At 42.8% G+C, this 17,404-nt stretch overlaps 1 protein-coding gene and 1 pseudogene across 1 annotated transcript; both read right to left on the bottom strand.

The window, feature by feature from the left end:
- Positions 1-4,128: 4,128 nt before the first annotated feature.
- Positions 4,129-6,858, bottom strand: LOC148566174 (uncharacterized; annotated as a pseudogene).
- A 2,121-nt stretch (positions 6,859-8,979) lies between these two features.
- PERK1 (proline extensin-like receptor kinase 1) lies at positions 8,980-12,762 on the bottom strand. The gene is made up of 8 exons (XM_088488978.1): positions 11,740-12,762; positions 10,985-11,515; positions 10,727-10,813; positions 10,560-10,630; positions 10,346-10,422; positions 9,973-10,120; positions 9,674-9,835; positions 8,980-9,483 (listed from the first exon to the last, which is right to left on the bottom strand). Exons 1-8 carry the CDS (start codon positions 12,365-12,367, stop codon positions 9,172-9,174), a joined length of 2,016 nt encoding a protein of 671 aa, XP_088345104.1. The 5' UTR covers positions 12,368-12,762; the 3' UTR covers positions 8,980-9,171.
- Between the last annotated feature and the right edge of the window lie 4,642 nt (positions 12,763-17,404).

Genomic DNA, 17,404 nt, shown 5'->3' with positions numbered 1-17,404 from the left:
TTTACGACCTTGGGGCTTCGTTTACCCTTTTCTCCTTTCGTCATGAGTTTGTTGAATCGCTGCGATGTTGCGTCGTCGCAGCTTCATCCGAATAGTTGGGCTTCCATTCATTGCTTCGAGATGGTCTGCGAGTACCTGGAGCTGCCGATCTCAGTAAATGTCTTCATCTACCTCTTCCTGCTTACGAACCCTTCTAGGCAGGGGAAGGCTAAGAAGGGTTATATGTCTTTTAGGGCCCAACAAGGTCGTAGAATCTTCGGCCTCTTTGAGGATTCATATCATGGTTTTAAGTCTACCTTTTTTAAGGTTAGGCCAGTCGAAGGTCATCAGCCTTTTTGGCTTACGGCTGAGGGAGCTAGGCAGATCCTGACCTACTGGAGTTTTGGTGCGGGGTCCGACTATCTTATAAAGGTATCCTATGACTGGCTGAGCTCGGAAGATCGCAACATTGTTGACATTCTGTTAGACATTTTTGGTGAAAAGAACCTTAATCCTCGTATGTTGATGGGGGACCGGGAGGCCAGTCGGTCGTATGTTGGTGGGTTCTTTTTCCTTTGAGCACTTTCTATTTCCTAATTTTCCATTGTTGACACTTCTCCTTTTTTCTCTGCTCGCAGTTTCCATGACTGGCGGGAAGAAGACCTTGGCTGACTTGATGAATCTCATCAAGGGGAATGAAGAAGGTGAGGATGACTCCCCGGTGACTCCTACAGCGAGTCAGGAGCAAGGCGAAACGGGGGAAACCGGGGGGGCCAGTGGCCAGGTGGACGGGGCCGACCAGGCTCCTCCAGAGAGCGCTGTTCCTTCCGGGAAAGTTGTTGGGTCCGCTGGTATAGAGGCGGAAATTTTCGAAGAAGATTTTGGTTTTGGTGATGATGAGGTGAAGGTTGTGGGTAACCCCAAGAAAAGGAAGCGAGATACCGGAAAGGCCCTCTCGGTTATGGAGAAAAACTTCGATGCTGGGGGTTTTATCGAGTCCCAACTGCTCCTCGGCACCGAGGAGTTTTTTCAAGAGGCGGACCTTTCTGGGCAGGCCAGGTGGATCTATCGTAGTCTTCTCCAAGCCGCTACTATCGCCAAGAAGGTGGAGCCTCTCTTGGGCAACTATCATGCTATGGAGGTAAAACTTCGAAACTTCCAAAAGGATCTGACGGACTCACGATCTCGGGATGAGTCTCTGAAGACGAGGTTGTCTGAGTAGGAGAAGAAGGTTGAGGAGGATGCCAAAGAGAGTAACAGGCTGGTGGATCGGGATATGGCCTTGATGAAGGATCGAAATGCCTCCCGTGGTGAGACTGTTGTCATGAAGAAGAGGGTCGAGGAGTTAGAAGAGAAGCTAAAGTTGGCGGAGAGCTCGACGGAGGCTGCTTCTCAGGAGATCGCTGCCTTGAAGAAAAGGAACAAGGATCTTGTAAAGGGAGCTCGCGAGGCCGTTAAGCTGACTGAGGAGGGGATAAAGCTGCAGGTGGCTATGCTGGCTCCCGACCTTGACCTCTCCCAAGTTGGCGCGATGAAGACTGTGGAGGACGGGAAGATTGTTGATATTCTTTGAGCGCTTTGGATGGATATTTCCCAACTTCTTTTGCTTTTGTTTTGTAACTTGTTCTTTATTCTGAGGCCTATTATGAGGTGCCCTTTGGCTGTATCGAACACTCTCTTTTGCTTATGCTTAAATGTCGTTTTGGTTATTGCTGATTTTATTCAGGCCGTCGTGGCCTCGCTTTTATTTTTTGTTTGCTCGGGTCGTCGCAGCCTTTTGTTTTACCATTTATCGTGGTATTTATTGCTTGAGCAGATTTTTCTTTTGGTCTCTTATGGTTCCCGAGGTGATCAGTCCCGGGTTTCTGTTGGGTCGACCGTTCGCCTTTTTTGTCACGCTTTTTATTCTGATTTGAGACTTGCAAAAAGTAAATCTTATCATATTGTTAGGATTCTGAGACAATAATGTAATGCGTAATTAAGTGAAAAGATAACAGAAGAAAATGATGAGACATAAAAGGAAAATGTCAAGGTGGAACATAGGAGGGGGGTTGAGGTCGCCAGGCCGTGTGGTCGCCCCTTCTTACGAGTAGTATCTTCTGAGGTTTGCCATGTTCCATGTTCTCGGCACCTCACTTCCGTCCAATTTTTCTAGCTTGTAGCCCCCTTTGCCAAGGACTTCTCTTACTCTGTAAGGTCCTTCTCAGTTTGCGGCTAGCTTGCCTTTTCCTGGGGTTGGTGGTCCTATATCATTACGTCGTAAGACCAAGTCGCTTTCTCCTAAGCCCCTTTTCAATACTTTGCCATTGTACCTGAGGGCTATTCTTTGCTTTATTGCTGCTTCTGCTAGGTGTGCCATTTGCCTCGTCTCGTCGGCCAGGTCTTTTTCGACCGCCTCACTTCCTCCTCCGATGAGTAACCTCGGGCTTGGTTGCCCGACTTCGACTGGGATGACTGCGTCGACCCCGTATGTGAGTCGGAAGGGGGTTTCACCAGTAGATGATTGGGGGGTGGTTCTGTACGACCACAAAACTGAGGCTAGTTCGTTTGCCCATGAGCCCTTCTTCCCTTCAAGTCGCTTCTTTAGCCCCTTCAGGATGACTTTGTTGGCTACTTTGACCTGACCGTTGGATTGGGGATGTTCGACTGAGGAGAACTTCTGCTTGATCCTTAGTCCTTCTAGGAATCCTTTGAACTTCTTGTTGGTGAATTGTGTTCTGTTGTCCGATATGACGGCTTCCGGGATCCTGAACCTGGTGACCACTTGTCTCCACATGAACTTTTGGCAATTTGTTGCGGATATGCTGGCTAGTGGTTCTGCTTCCACCCACTTTGTGTAATAATCTATGGCCACTATCAGGTACTTCACTTGCCCAGGCCCTGGCGGGAATGGCCCCAAGAGGTCGACTCCCCATTGGGCGAAGGATCGGGGAGCCATCATTAGATTGAGCTCCTCGGGAGGTGCTTTGTGGAAGTTGGCATTTTCTTGGTATTTTTTACACCTTTTCACGAACTCCTGGCGTCCGACATCATTGTGGGCCAGTAGTATTCTGCCCGGATGATTTTTCTTGCTAAAGATCTTCCCCCGATGTGGTGACCACAACATCCTTCGTGTACTTCCCTTAGGACGTAATCCGTCTGATCGGGGCACAGGCACTTGAGTAGGGGTTAGTGGAGCCCTCTCTTATACAGCTTCCCTTGTAAGATTATGTATTTAGGAGCTTCCCTTTTAATAGTTTGTGCTTCCTTTTCGTCTGGGGGTGTCTTTGCATGCTCCAGATATCGGGAGATGGGGTCCATCCATGAGGGGGGTTTGGTGCCTGAGCTGTGCACATGATAATTGCGGGTTCCGTTGCTAGTCCTTGGATCAAGGATCTGTTCCCCGTGCCAGGTTTGGTGCTCGCAAGTTTGGAAAGGAGGTTGGCACGGGCGTTCCTTTCTCTGGGAACGTGCTGGATTGTGACTTCTTCGAAGCTTTTGCGTAGCTCTCTTACTTTTTCCAAGTATTTTTATAACAGCGCATCCCTGGTTTGGTAGCTTCCGTTTACTTGGGAGGTGACGACTTGGGAATCGCTGCTGACTTCCACCCTTGACGCTCCGACTTCTTTAGCTAGCATCAATCCCCCTATCAAGGCTTCATACTCGGCCTGATTGTTGGAGACCGGGAGTTCAAATTTGATGGATTGCTCGAAGGCTACTCCTGCCGAGTTTTCCAGGATAATTCCGCCCCCCCCCCCCTGAATGTTTGGTTGGATGCTCCGTCAACGTGGAGCTTCCACCGTGTGCTCGGTATGTCGGCAGTTTCTCCTGTGACTTCTACGAGGAAGTCTACCATGGCTTGGGCTTTGATTGCTTGCCTTGGCTCATATTGCAAATCATACTGGGATAGCTCCACTGCCCATGCCATCATTCTTCCCACCAGGTCAGGTTTTTGGAGGACTTGTCGGATGGCTTGGTCGGTTCTCAAGATGATCGTGTGCCCTTGGAAGTATTGTTTTAGCCTTCTAGATGAAATTAGTAGGGCGTAGGCTAGCTTTTCCAACTTGGTGTACTTCGCCTCTGCCCCTTGAAGTATTTTGCTGATGAAGTATATTGGACGCTGGGTCTTGTCCTCCTCCCTGACTAGGACTGCCGCCATTGCTTGCATGGTCAAAGCCAAGTACAAGTATAGGGGCTCGCCTTCTCTGGGCTTGCTGAGCACGGGGGGTTCTGAGAGTATCCTCTTGAAATGGTTGAACGCCTCCTCACACTCCGGGGTCCACTCAAAGGTGATTCTTTCTTCATCAAGTTGAAGAATGGGATGGCTCTTTCAGCTGATGCTCCGAGGAACCGAGATAGAGCTGTGAGCCTCCCGGTAAGCCGTTGTACATCTTTGATACACCCAGGGCTCGTCATTTTGAGGATGGTTTCGCACTTGTCCGGGTTGGCTTCTACCCCTCTCTGTGTGATCATGAACCCTAGAAATTTCCCTGCTTCCATGGCGAATGTGCATTTAAGCGGGTTAAGACTCATTTTGAATTTTCTTAGTGCCTCGAAGACGATCTAGAGGTCGTCTATTAATTTGCTCGGCTCTGCTATTTTTACTAGGATGTCGTCGACATACACCTCTACTGTTTTGCCGATGAGGCCGTGGAAGACTCTGCTCATCAGCCTTTGGTAGGTGGCCCCTGCATTCTTCAGTCCGAAGGGCATTACCTTGTAGCAATAGGTGCCCCCTGGTGTTATGAAAGCTGTTTTGTCTTCATCAGGTCGGTACATCGGGATTTGGTTGTAGCCGGAATAGGCATCCATGAAACTGAGGAAACGATATCCCGCTGCCGAGTCGACTAAGGTGTCAATGTTGGGGAGGGGAAATGAGTCTTTTGGGCAAGTCTTATTCATGTCTGAGTAATCGACGCACATCCTCCATTTTCCACTGGCTTTTTTGACTACGACAACATTGGATAGCCATGTTGAGTATTCGAGTTCCTTGATGAACCCTGCTTCTAGCAGTCCTGCTGTTTGCTTGGCGACTTCTTCAGCTCTTTCTTGTGACATCTTTCTTCGCCGTTGGGCTACCGGTTTGGCCTCGGGTTTTATGGCTAGCCGGTGGGACATGACCTCGGAATCTAACCCCGGCATGTCTGATGGGGTCCATGCGAAGAGGTCGCTGTTTGCCCTTACGATCTCTATGAGGGGGCCCTTGAGTTCATGGGGTAGGTTCCTATTTATGAAAGTAAATTGGTCTGCCGACTTTCCTATCTGGAACTTTTCCATGTCCCCTTCTAGTTTAGGTCTTGTTTTGTCCTCCATCCTGACGTCCAGATCTGCTAGGAATACGCCTGCTGCTTTCTTAGACTCCTTCCTTAAGGAGAGACTGGCACTGTCGCAAACGACTGCCGTCTCTAGGTCTCCCCTTATGGAGCCAACTGTTCCCTTATCCATTATGAACTTCATCGTTAGGAGCTTGGTGCATATTACAGCTGAGAATTCATTGATAGTTTTCCTCCCTAGGATGATGTTATAAGCAGTGGAATCTCTGAGGACTACAAAGTCTGCCATAACCGATTTCCTGGCGTCACCGGTTCCTAGGCTAATTGGGAGAGAGATCGTCCCGTCGGGTTTGATGTAGTTGTCACCTAGCCCCATGACTCCATGTTGGTGGTTTTTGAGGTCGGATTCCTTGAGTCCCATGGCGTTGAACACGTTTCTAAATAAGATATTAGAGTCAGCTCCCGTGTCGACGAGGATGCGCCTAACCAGTCCTGTCCCGACCATTGCTGTAACTACCATAGGAGGATTTTCGGGGAAGTCATTGAACCATTTATCTTCTGGGCCAAAGGATATTGTGGGATGCCTTTTGTTGGAGGTGGGGCCATCTTTCGAGATGGAGAGTACTCGGGTGTCTTTTTTGGCTGCCGACTTGGATTTAGGGGGGCTGTCGCGCCCGACCACGATGTTGACCACGAATGTTGGGGGGTTGCTGGCATCCCCTGTGGGTTCTTGTCTTGGTTTGACAGTCCGGCTCCGATCTTCTTCGGAGCGTTCCCTTTCCTGCCTCCTCGGTTCTCTGATGAGCCGGGAGAATTCGCTCAGCTTTCCTTCCTGGATGACCTGCTCTAAGGCATCCTTGAGGTCGAAGCAATCTTGGGTCTTGTGCCCAAACCCTTTGTGGTAATCGCAGTAAAGGCTTTTGTTGCCTCCCGTTCTTTCTTTCAATGGTCTTGACAGGATTCCCTTATCTGTAATTTGTTGGTAAACTTCTACTATGGGCGCCGCAAGTGGCGTGTAGTTCGTGAACCTTCCTACCCGTGGGTGCTTGGGTGGTTTGTTTAGGGTGCCGTCCCTGGGAGCTTCTTTGTACTTGTCGGCTTGGGGGGCCTGCCGGGCTAACGAGCTAGGGGGCTGCCGTTTGTTGGCTGCTACGACCTGACTGACCTCTTCATCATTGATGTATTCCTTGGCTACACTTTGAATTTCTTGCATGGTCCATACGGGCTTGGTTGTGAGGTGCTTCCTAAAGTCTTCATTTAGCAGGCTGTTTGTTAGGCATAGGCTAGCAACCGAGTCCGTGAGGCCGTCGATCTCCAAACACTCGTCGTTGAACCTATCTAGGAACTTTCTAGTCGGTTTCCCGGGTTTTTGGGTGATCCCAAGTAAGTTGATTGGGTATTTTGCCTTGGCTATGCGCGTCGTGAACCGAGCCAGAAAGCTTCGAGATATGTCTGCAAAAGTTGTGATGGACTCTTGCGGGAGGGCGTTGAACCATCTGATCGCTGGTCCGGCCAGTGTCACGGGGAATGATCGGCATCTAACCGTGTCGCCTACCCCTTCTAAGTTCATCCTTGCTTCAAAGACTGTGACATGCTCCTGGGGGTCCTTGGTCCCATCGTACCTCATGTCCGTCGGCTTGTCGAAGTTTTTCGGGAGCCGGACCTTGAAGATCGAGGGGTGGAAAGGGGTTGATCCCATGATAATGGGATCTTGTTGTCGCCTGGCCTTCTCCTTCTGGGACCCCCAGCAGCTTTTTGACTTGCTTCGAGTGGGTCCGGAAGTTGCTTGCGTGTGCGCATCTTCGTGCCTTGTTAGGCTTCTACCTTGGCTGTCGTGTGCTCGAGAGGGGGAGCAGGTGCGGGCGTGGGATCGGCTAGCGCCGCCGTGCGAGTGGCCGGCGTTTTCGTGGGATTCGCCCCTTGCCGTCAACTCCCACTCGAGATTTTGTACCCTATGCCTGAGTTCTTGTATGATCTTGGCGCTATCGGCTCCCGTCCCCCCAAAGGGGCGCCTTCAGGTGTCTTGGTGTACATTTGTTGGTTGGGTTGAACGGAGGATCGGAGGTGTTCGGCAGCTTGGGCTGTCGAACTCGCCCTACTCAAATGGGCCCCGCCCCCTTCGCGGAGCTCCTCCGAAGTGATGGGTCACTCCATGTCTGTGCCGGGGTCCCCACAGACAGCGCCAATGTTCGTTACCTAGTGTTCTCGGGTTGTCAGTACGCAATGAGCAGAAGAGAAGGGAAGACCCCGAGCTGGCATGGAGCGAGGAAAATCGTGTGCTGGTGACGTCGGAGGCTGAACGGAGCGCGCGCGCGGGGGGTGGCCACCTGCAAGGACACTCCGACGATCAAATCAGAGTCCGTACTGGAGAGTGGCAGAATTAGGTAAGGATGTGACGTACCTTGGGGGGAGAGCTGTCCTCTCCCTTTATATACTATGTTGGGTGGGCTTATCAATGGTTAGGCCCACTAGTAAAGGGTGAGCTGTCGCCTTCCACGTGAGTAGGTCATCTGTATTCTGGGTCGGGATGTCGGGTACCGACCCTGAGGGTACTGACCCGAGCGATAACGTGCTTGGGGTGGTGAGTCGGTTGGACTCCGGGTCGGGTGTCGGGGACCGACCCGTGGAAATCCTTTGCTGGTGATTTAGGGCCTGGGTGGGGCAGTGCCCTGATCCGACGACTTCTTGAGCTGAACTTTGGCAGTCCGTAACACAAACTTTTCTAAAAATACTATGCATATACAAAAAAAAAAATCATTATATATATAACAAAAATAGACAAGAAAAAATTAGAGTTTTAAAAAAGTACTATGTGTATACAAAAAATTATGAGTTTAACAAAAAAAAATCATTATATATATATATATATATATTGAATTTGACACTTGCAATCATTTGATTCAAATTCGCTATCATATTGAATTGAATTGAACCCAATCTGATATGAGTGATTAGGGAATGTCTTAGTCTCATCTGTAATCATGCACATAAAAAATTGAAGAATCTTTTTCATTTTTCTTCAAAGTGGAGCTCATGATAGATGACCATGTGCACTCTGACTTTTTCTTTGAATTTAAATTTTTAAGAAAATATTTTTTGCTATGAACGCGCAACCTGACTACACAAAAAGCCGTGTGGGGTTTTTTTACTAAGGCTGCAAGGTCACACCAAGAAGCTCTCCTTTAACGATGACTAACCTCTACTTTTTCCAAACGGAATGTTCAACCAGTGATATCCCTTTTTCATGATTCAGTGCATGTGACAAGAACACTTTGTGTGACTATGTAAAAGGGTCCATCTTTCTTTCTTAAACAAGAGGAAATAGTTAATGGTACTCATATTAAACTCTTACCTAATTCAATGCTCCAAGCTCAATGTACAAAACAAACAAAACATTTTTTTAATAAAATGTCACATGTCGCATGGAGGTGGAATGTATCATGTATGAACCAACTTTAATTGCTTTGCATACACTTGCCAGTGAGAAAATATTCCCATCACATGCAAGCTACAAACACTAGTGGACCTCTCCAAAATATGACAACACATCTTTCACTAACAAATCAGTTGGGTAAAAAATCACAATTTTGTTCAAACACAATCTAGCAAAGACCTTAGAGAAGATTTTATGATATTAACACAATAACAAAACCAACCTAATTAGTAATTACAACAACCTTCAATTGACACATGAGCAACAATTGAAAACAAAGTTTGACATCCAAGGCATAAGGCTGAACAAAAAAAATGAAAGAATTGAATTGTGTTACTTTGCTGTATACCCTTATAAATACAGTTTAAAATATGATCAATTATGATGGGGAAAAAATAATCTGTAAGTCACTCCAAACATGTCAGTTAATGAATCAAAGGTGACATAGGTGCAAAAATCAAGGATATATAAATTTATACAAAGATAAGCAAAACAACTTGTCAAGGATCAAGAAGTTCCGCTGAAACCTTGACTGTTCTTCATCTTCCGCATTTCCATTTCGCGGGTGGTCTGGCGGCTCTGCGCTTCACTGCTTGAGCCGGATGGATACAGGCCGTACTCGCTTGTAGGCGCGCTATACTCGCTGCTGGCGTACTCCTGGGTTCCCAATGCCATTTTCCTGAACCTTCTCATGTCTTCCTTGTACTGTGCAGTGTCATAATCCGAGCTTTCATGTGAACTGTACATGGTGCTGTGTCCAGGTTTAATTCCTTCATTAAGATCCGCCAGAGACACGTCTCCTTCAAGAGCACGAACAACCTACAAGATCCCATGAAGAGAGTCAACAGAAAGATTCATGCACATATAGTAGGCAAAAGTATGAACTGAAAAAAAAAACGTCGAAATCAAGAACCAATTATGCTTTTAAAATTGCGGCATTCTAAGTTATGCAAATATTATTCTTCAACCAAGTAATACTTGAGGAAAACAACAATCTCCTTTACTTTACCTGGCTCATCCTTGGTCGACGCTTTGCTGAATGACGCGTGCAAGCAGCGGCACATGCCACCATGCGAGCCATCTCATTGGGATCATATTCATTCTGGAGCCTTGGGTCAACTAGAGAGTCATAATCATCTTCATCCAATGCTCGGTTGAGCAAAGGCCTAGCCTGTGAAGATAAACATGGATATCGTTATGAAGCTGCCACAATAAAAGCAAAGCAAACACTGAATCCTCTCTATTTATGAATATATATTAAACGCCGAATTAAAGAAAGTCCAAAAAAGAAAGCACCAGAATACTTACCCAGTCTACCAAACTATCCTCCATGAAAGTTTGGGTTTTATCAACTGGCCTTCTTCCAGTAATTAACTCGAGAAGCATGACTCCATAGGAGAAAACATCTGATTTGTCTGTGAGTTTTCCACTGGAAGCATATTCCGGAGCCAGATACCTATAACCAGTAATTGATACACATGAGCCTTGAGATGGAAAGGAAGTTATATGTAAAATAACAAACTATTGATATGTTCCAGCATTGCTCATAAACTGTTGTACACAAGATAAAATCATTGGAAGGTAAAAACAATAACATAATGAACAGAAAAAGGGCTCAACTAGCATATAGCACAGTTAATGCCCATTCCATAAATTTAAGATAGAACAAGTTTGTTCCTACCCAAAAGTCCCCATCACTCGAGTGGAAACATGAGTGTTGACATCAGAAGAGAACTTTGCAAGCCCGAAATCAGCAACCTGCCAACAGAAAACAATTGGGACAAAAATAATCAAGTTTTGCATGTGATACTAAACAATAGGAAATTGCTAGATCATCTTTAACAAGTGAAAGTAATAACTTAGAATCCCAACAGCTAATAGCACACATAACATACCTTAGCTTCAAACTTAAAATCGAGAAGAATGTTAGCAGATTTGATATCGCGATGAATGATCTTAGGATGACCTGGATGGACACACCGAAAAAGACAATGACCATGAGCATTTGATGAAACAAACTAGTTATGATTCAATAAACCAAATTCAGGTGTACGAAACATACAATCTTCATGAAGATATGACAGCCCTTTAGCAGATCCTAAGGCAATTCGTAGTCTTGTGGGCCAATCCATCGTAGGTCGCCCTCTCCCTGCACAGTACAAACAACCATAAGATCCTCCCTTCTACCAAAAGCATTTATGCCAAACCACACAGCACTAGTTGGTGCCCACTTTCAGCAATAAAGAACAGGCCACCTAGACGGCATGTTTGAAAAAGACTTTTCAACCAGAAAAGCTAAAACTAGATGGCATGTATGTACCGTGTAAATGGAATTCCAACGTGTTGTTGGGAACAAATTCATAAACAAGCAGCCTCTGGGTCCCGGTGATGCAGTATCCAACCAAAGAAACAAGGTGTTTGTGATGAACACGACTAATTATCTCTACTTCAGCTTGGAATTCACGCTCTCCTTGCCCGCTTCCAGCCTTTAGCTGCTTCACCGCCACTTCCTTGCCGTTGGGAAGAATTCCTCTGTGCACATACCCGAATCCACCTGATCCGAGGAGGTTGGCGTCCGAGAAGCCATCGGTTGCTCGCGCCAGCTCCTCATATGTGAAAGTGCTCTTTGAGAAGCCTAATGCTATGCCTGGAGAAGGAGGTGGAAGTGGCTCACCACCTGAATAGTTTGATCCAGAACCGCCACTGCTGCTCATGAAAGGTGGAGGTGGTGGTGGAGCTTGGTACGCAGGCGGAGGCGGAGGCGATGGCTTAGGTGGCTGGACTGAGACCACGTGATCTGAAGGAGGTGGAGCATTGTGCTGCCACTGGCGTGGGGGACCACCATAGTCATCTGGCAAAATTGTGAGGAAATCAGCATCAAAGGATTCATCATAATCATTAGAGTCAAAATGTCAAAACCCTAAACACACTAAACAATAGAATTCACACAAGATGTTGACACCAGTTCTGAAAATTCATCAAACACAAAAAGTGAAACTTCAATCGTTTAGAATGAACATAGATCCATCAAGAGAAATGAGCAAAAACGTGTTGTTTGTGAGCTAAAGCTCTCACCTTTGGGTCCACGTGGTGGCGGCTGGGGTGGTGGGTAACCGTAATATTGCTCCTCGTCGCGTCTTCTCTTCTTCTTCCTACAGCATATGCAAAGAACGCTCAGTACCACAAGAACTGCCACAGCACCAACGGCGATTCCGACCACAACTCCCGTGGAAATGCCTGAAGAAGAAGACGACGACGGTGGAGATGGGGACGACGACGACGACGGTGACTTGGACGAAGGTGTTGTTTTGCCGCCGGAAGATGGGGGAGAAGGAGAGCTACGAGACGGCGGACTGGGAGTGGTGTTCCCGCCAGAGGATGGAGCCGGCGGCGACGGCGGAGAGGTCGATGGAGTGGCGGGAGATGATTTCGGAGGAGAGGTAGACGGCGTTGAAGGAGTTGCCGGAGGCGGGGAGGCAGATGGAGTGGCCGGAGGTGGAGCTGAGGGTGTTGCCGGAGGTGGCGACGAAGGTGTTGCCGGCGGCGGGGAGGATGGAGTGGCAGGTGGCGGGGAGGAGGGAGTAGCCGGCGGCGGAGATGAGGGAGTAGCTGGCGCTGGAGCAGAGGGCGTGGCAGGAGTGGAGGGCGGCGGTGCGGTGGAGTTACCCGCCGGCGGCGAAGAAGGGGCGGGTGCGGTTGACATCAATTAAAACGGAAAAAAATCTCTTAACAAAATATAATAACAGATCCAAAAGAAAGGAAAAACTGAAACTCGGAAATGAAGATTGAACAGAGAATCCTAATTGAAGAAGATGGTGTTTGAGAGGGAGAGAGAGAGAGAGAGAGAGAGAGTCTGGAGTCTCAGAGAAAACGGATATTTGATGTGTGAATGTGTTTCTTGAGAGTTTGGTTGGGTAAGCTTTGAAGCTGAAGAGAACAGAACATGTCGCTCTGTACTTCTTTCCTTCCACTCTTTCTCTCTCTTCTCTCAGAATGTAAAATGTGAATGTGAAACCATATCTATGTTCTTCAAATTTTAAAATAAAATTAATTTTACTTTTTCTTCAGTTTTTTTGTTTGCTTTTGGGTTTTGGAGTTAAAATGTTAAATAGTATTATAGTAGGATTAAGTGAGGCAGCCACTAGCGTGGGACCCACACGACTATTACGCGGCCCCCTTCTTACATACTTAATCCTGAATTCATAATTAGATTACATTTAGATCATTAAAAACCCTTATTACTCGTTTTGGATAGATATTTGGATATTTTGAAATTTAGCCAATTGTCATTGCCCGTTTTCTCTTCTCTCTCTTTGGTCATTGGTCCATTGCAACCGTTGCTCTTTTCTCACACTTTTTTGCTCTTCCTTTTCCCCTTCAATTTTGTTGTGTTATGCTATGAATAATTGAATATGGATATTACTGGACCATCATTACTGTGTTTTTGTTTTTCTTTTCTTTCTTTATTTACTCCAATTATTGCTCTACTCTTCTTATTAAATTAAATTTAAATCTTTTAAATTTTAAATTTTTATTTAAAAAAATAAAATATAATTTTTTATTTTTAAATATTTTTTTTAGTCTCACTTATAAAATAAATAATAAAAAATTGTATTTTATTTTTTAAATAAAATTTAAAATTTTAAAAATTTAAATTTCTATTTATTCTTGTTTATCTCTTTGCATTTTTAATCACTTCTTAAAGATATTTTACTTTATTTTGCATCCTAAATAATACTACTTCTTTTAGATATTTGTTAACAAAAATTCTCTTTAATATTTTGTTTTTTCTTCTTTATTTTTTTATGTCTTGGCAGGCTGGCAAAGATTTCAGTCTTAATTTATTATTCAAAATAAAATAAAATGCATATATGTTTCCATATCAAAATTTTATTTTAAGGAAAAAGTCTCCTACAAGATTGCAAATGTAAATATTTTTCTTTCAATGTAATAAAATTTCATTATGGAGATGAATAATAAAAAATATACTCAATATTTTTATTGTTGAATAATTAAAATTTTCATAAATACTAAAATCAATTACCACTGAATGTTTGTATTTCTAAGTTTGATTATTACAATAAAATAATTAGAAAAAACTTGATGATTATTATATGAAGTAATATAATTAAAGCATTAAAAATAAATTTTAAAAAAACTATGATTTGACCTTGCAAATAAAGAAATGAATAAATGATGAATATCATAATATGTATGGAAATTATTTGATTTGATTGTCTAAGCGTTAATTGAGGAAGTGTACATTAAAATGATGGATTCTTGACTTTGTGGTTTATGTTAACAGAGTCAAGTTTTGTCAAGAAAAATGGATTATTTTAGAACTTACCAAATTGATGTTCCTTCTTATACGCGTAAGTAAATCAGACAAACCGGCCTCTAGACTGTAGATGAGAATTGAGGACTAAACATAATTTTAAAACTAATATAATCACGCTTAATAAAGAAAAGAGATTAATTAAGGTATAAGACGAACTGGAATTCAACCGTTAGGCACACACACTTTACTATGAAAAAGCTAAACTAACACACACACACTACATAGAATAATATATTTTAAGAAACAATAACATGGAGAAAAGACCATATAAGTTTCTGTAAAAATCAAAAAATTATAAGTGGTTTCATTATTTCATGGATTGTTGTGTTCACTGCAGCATGCATGTGCTTTACGAGGTGGAACATGTTCAAAATCCTTGTTCATTTCCTTCAAAAGCAGGGTTAAAACAGCAAGAGAACGAATAAATGAGAGGAGTAACATGTTAAAATAGATAATATGTCCGTTGATATATAAATCCCGGGATTATTTGAGGCCTTGAAATCATGAAATTATTTGAGAAAAATAAGAAATATCACCTTTGATGGTTAATTACTTTTATTGATATAATCATTATATATTTGATATTTAATTTCCATTTCTCAATTTAAGTTTTTTGGATAAATAATTTTATAATATAATATTAGAATTTTTATAAAAAAATCTAAAATTTAATTTTTATTATAACAAAAATCAACATAAGACATAACAAAAAGTTAAAGTTTGAAAAAGCATAATTAATATAAGGGTTTAGTACGATTTTGGTCTTTAAGGTAGTAACTGAAAATTTTTTTCGTCCCAAACTTTTTTTTTACAAAATCGTTTTTAAGGTTTAACTTATTTTTAAAATCGTTATTCGAACCAAAATACCCTTCTCCTTCTTCATCAAAATACCCAATTTTTATTCTTCTTTTTCGTTCTTCTCCATCAACAGCAACAACAATAAAATCACCAGCAACAACAATAATAAAATCAGCAACAATGAATCAAAAGAAAAAACAATGAGGCACAAGAACAATCACTCCAAATCCAAATCAGAAGCACAAGAACAATGAATCAAAAGCTAAAACAGTGAAGCAATCTCTTCTTTTTTTTCATCTTCAGCAACAACAATGAAGCAGAAACATAAGTAGAATTGGAAATAAAAGTTGAAGCAAAATTAAAAATAGAAATAGAAGCAGAAACAGAAGTAACAGAAGAATCAAAATTAAAATAACAAAGAATTTTGATTAACAAAACCAAAAACAGAAGCAAAATTAGAAATGGCTGGTGGTGGTGATGGAGAAGACCTGGCGGAGGACGCCGTCATTGCGGTGGCAGCAACAAGGAGGGCAAGAGTGCGGTCGATGGTGACTTCGGCGATAATGCGACGCTTGTTGAGGGACTGGGCAGTGGCGACGTGGATGACGCTTGTTGAGGTTGACGCGGACTGGGCAGATGATGCGACAGCGAGGAAGAGGAGTGGCGAGATCTGGTGGCGAGGACCGAACGATGAGGAGCAGCGGCGACGGCGAGGACCGAACGAAGAGCAGCAGCAGCGATGGCGGCGAAGATCAGCGGCGGCGGATTCCCTTCCCCACCTTCCCTTCCCCTTCTTCTTCTCTAGAAACCCCCCTCCCCCAGCATGATTCCCTTCCCCCTTCTCCCTTTCCCTTATCCTTTTTTTTTTATATTTTTTTAGTTAGGGATAATTTGATAATAAAAATTAAAATTTTGATAAAAAAGACGATTTTAAAATTAAGTTAAACTTTAGGGACGATTTTATAAAAAAAAAAGTTGGGGATGAAAAAAAATTTTCAGCCCCTACCTTAGGGACCAAAATTGTACTTAACCCTTAATATAATTATTCATATACCTCTAATTATCCACTTAAACTTTTTAAATAAGTAATTTCATATTAATTTTCTATTGTGAAAGTGTATATAATAATTCAATCGTGCATTATATATATCTTCTTTTAAACAACAACAAAAAATATATCTTCTTTTAATATGTTTGAAAAATTTTGTAGAAAAAGCAATAAGTTTTACCTATAAATTTTATGAATATTGACAAAAATATCCGTCAAAGAAAGAAACTAACGTTGTACTCATTAAATATGGGTTTCGTACAATAAAAGTATCTAAACTCTAAAATTTTTGTTGACTTTTTAATAAAATTTCTAAAATATCCTCACGATTTATTTTCAACCTCAACTTCACTATCTCTTCTTCTCCAAATCTCAAACTTTCACATCCTTTTGTCACCACCACCTTAACCACCTTAACAACCTTTCAACATTTCAACGCCAACCATTAACAATCTCTAATTCTCTATTCTATAGTTAAAAGAACCATGCAACAATTCATTGAATGACTAGTGAAAACTCTAAATAGGATTATGGCATTCTGTTTTGTTTATTCTATATTATTTACTCATTACTCTTAACTCCCAAACCTTCTTCTCCATTTTTCTTTTGCATCATGTCCCACACTATATCCACCTTCCTCTTTTGCTTCTTATCACTCCTCTTCTCTTCTTTCTTTGTTGCTCATCAACGCCACCTCCTCCACCACCCACTTTTTTCCGCCGCGTTCACCCCTCATTCCCCCAACACAACCACCATTTCCCTCTCCTTAACCACAGCTGCAACACCAATAACCCAAACTTCCATTCTTTGTTACTCCACAAACCACCTCCATCTTCTCTATTCTCGGCCACGGCGGCTTCGGTTTCGTCTGTAAAACCCTGTAAATTAATAAATAATAACTAATAAATTAATTATGAAAAAAATTAGAAAATTAAAATTTATAATTTAAAAAAGTAAAAATATTTAAAATATGAATTAAAACACTAATTTTAAAGATTTTGACCCGAAATTATGCCAACGAACAGAATCAGTTGAACATGGCCCATTTTGGGCCCAAATAAAGTGTAAGAAACTCAAAATTTCTTACCCAGCCCTTACGTCTCTTCAATTTTGCCATTTTGGTTTTTAGGTATTGAGAATTTTCAGGTTTTTGATGCTTTATGTTTGATTTAGCAGTGAAAAATTGTTGGGTTTCACCCTAATTATCCGTGGATAAAGTGAGAAACTCTTATTCCCTTTGAATTCTCTAATTTTATGAAGTTTAGGTATTGAAATTATTGTTATGTATGAAATTATTTGGAATTAGATTGAATTCATGTGAATTGAAGTTAAATTGGTGAAGTGGAATACTTGAATTGGAACTCTGGAGGATGAAAACTTGTAGGGTTTGGCTTGAAAGCTTGTGAAGAGGAAGGTTTTTGAGGTCTTTGGGCTTGGGAGGAAATCGGCTAATGTATGGTTTTGGTTTCCTATAGTTAATATATAATGTAATATGAAAACTTAGGCCAGTTGTTATAAGATAGGCTTAAATACTTTGAATTATTGGATTTAGTAGA

The sequence above is a fragment of the Arachis ipaensis genome, chromosome B5 (genome assembly GCF_059453495.1).
Source record: "Arachis ipaensis isolate K30076 ecotype BB chromosome B5, ASM5945349v1, whole genome shotgun sequence".
NCBI classification, from domain to species: Eukaryota; Viridiplantae; Streptophyta; class Magnoliopsida; order Fabales; family Fabaceae; genus Arachis; species Arachis ipaensis.
The sequence above is the reverse complement of the archived record's forward strand: the minus strand, read 5'-3'. Positions and strand labels throughout refer to the sequence as shown.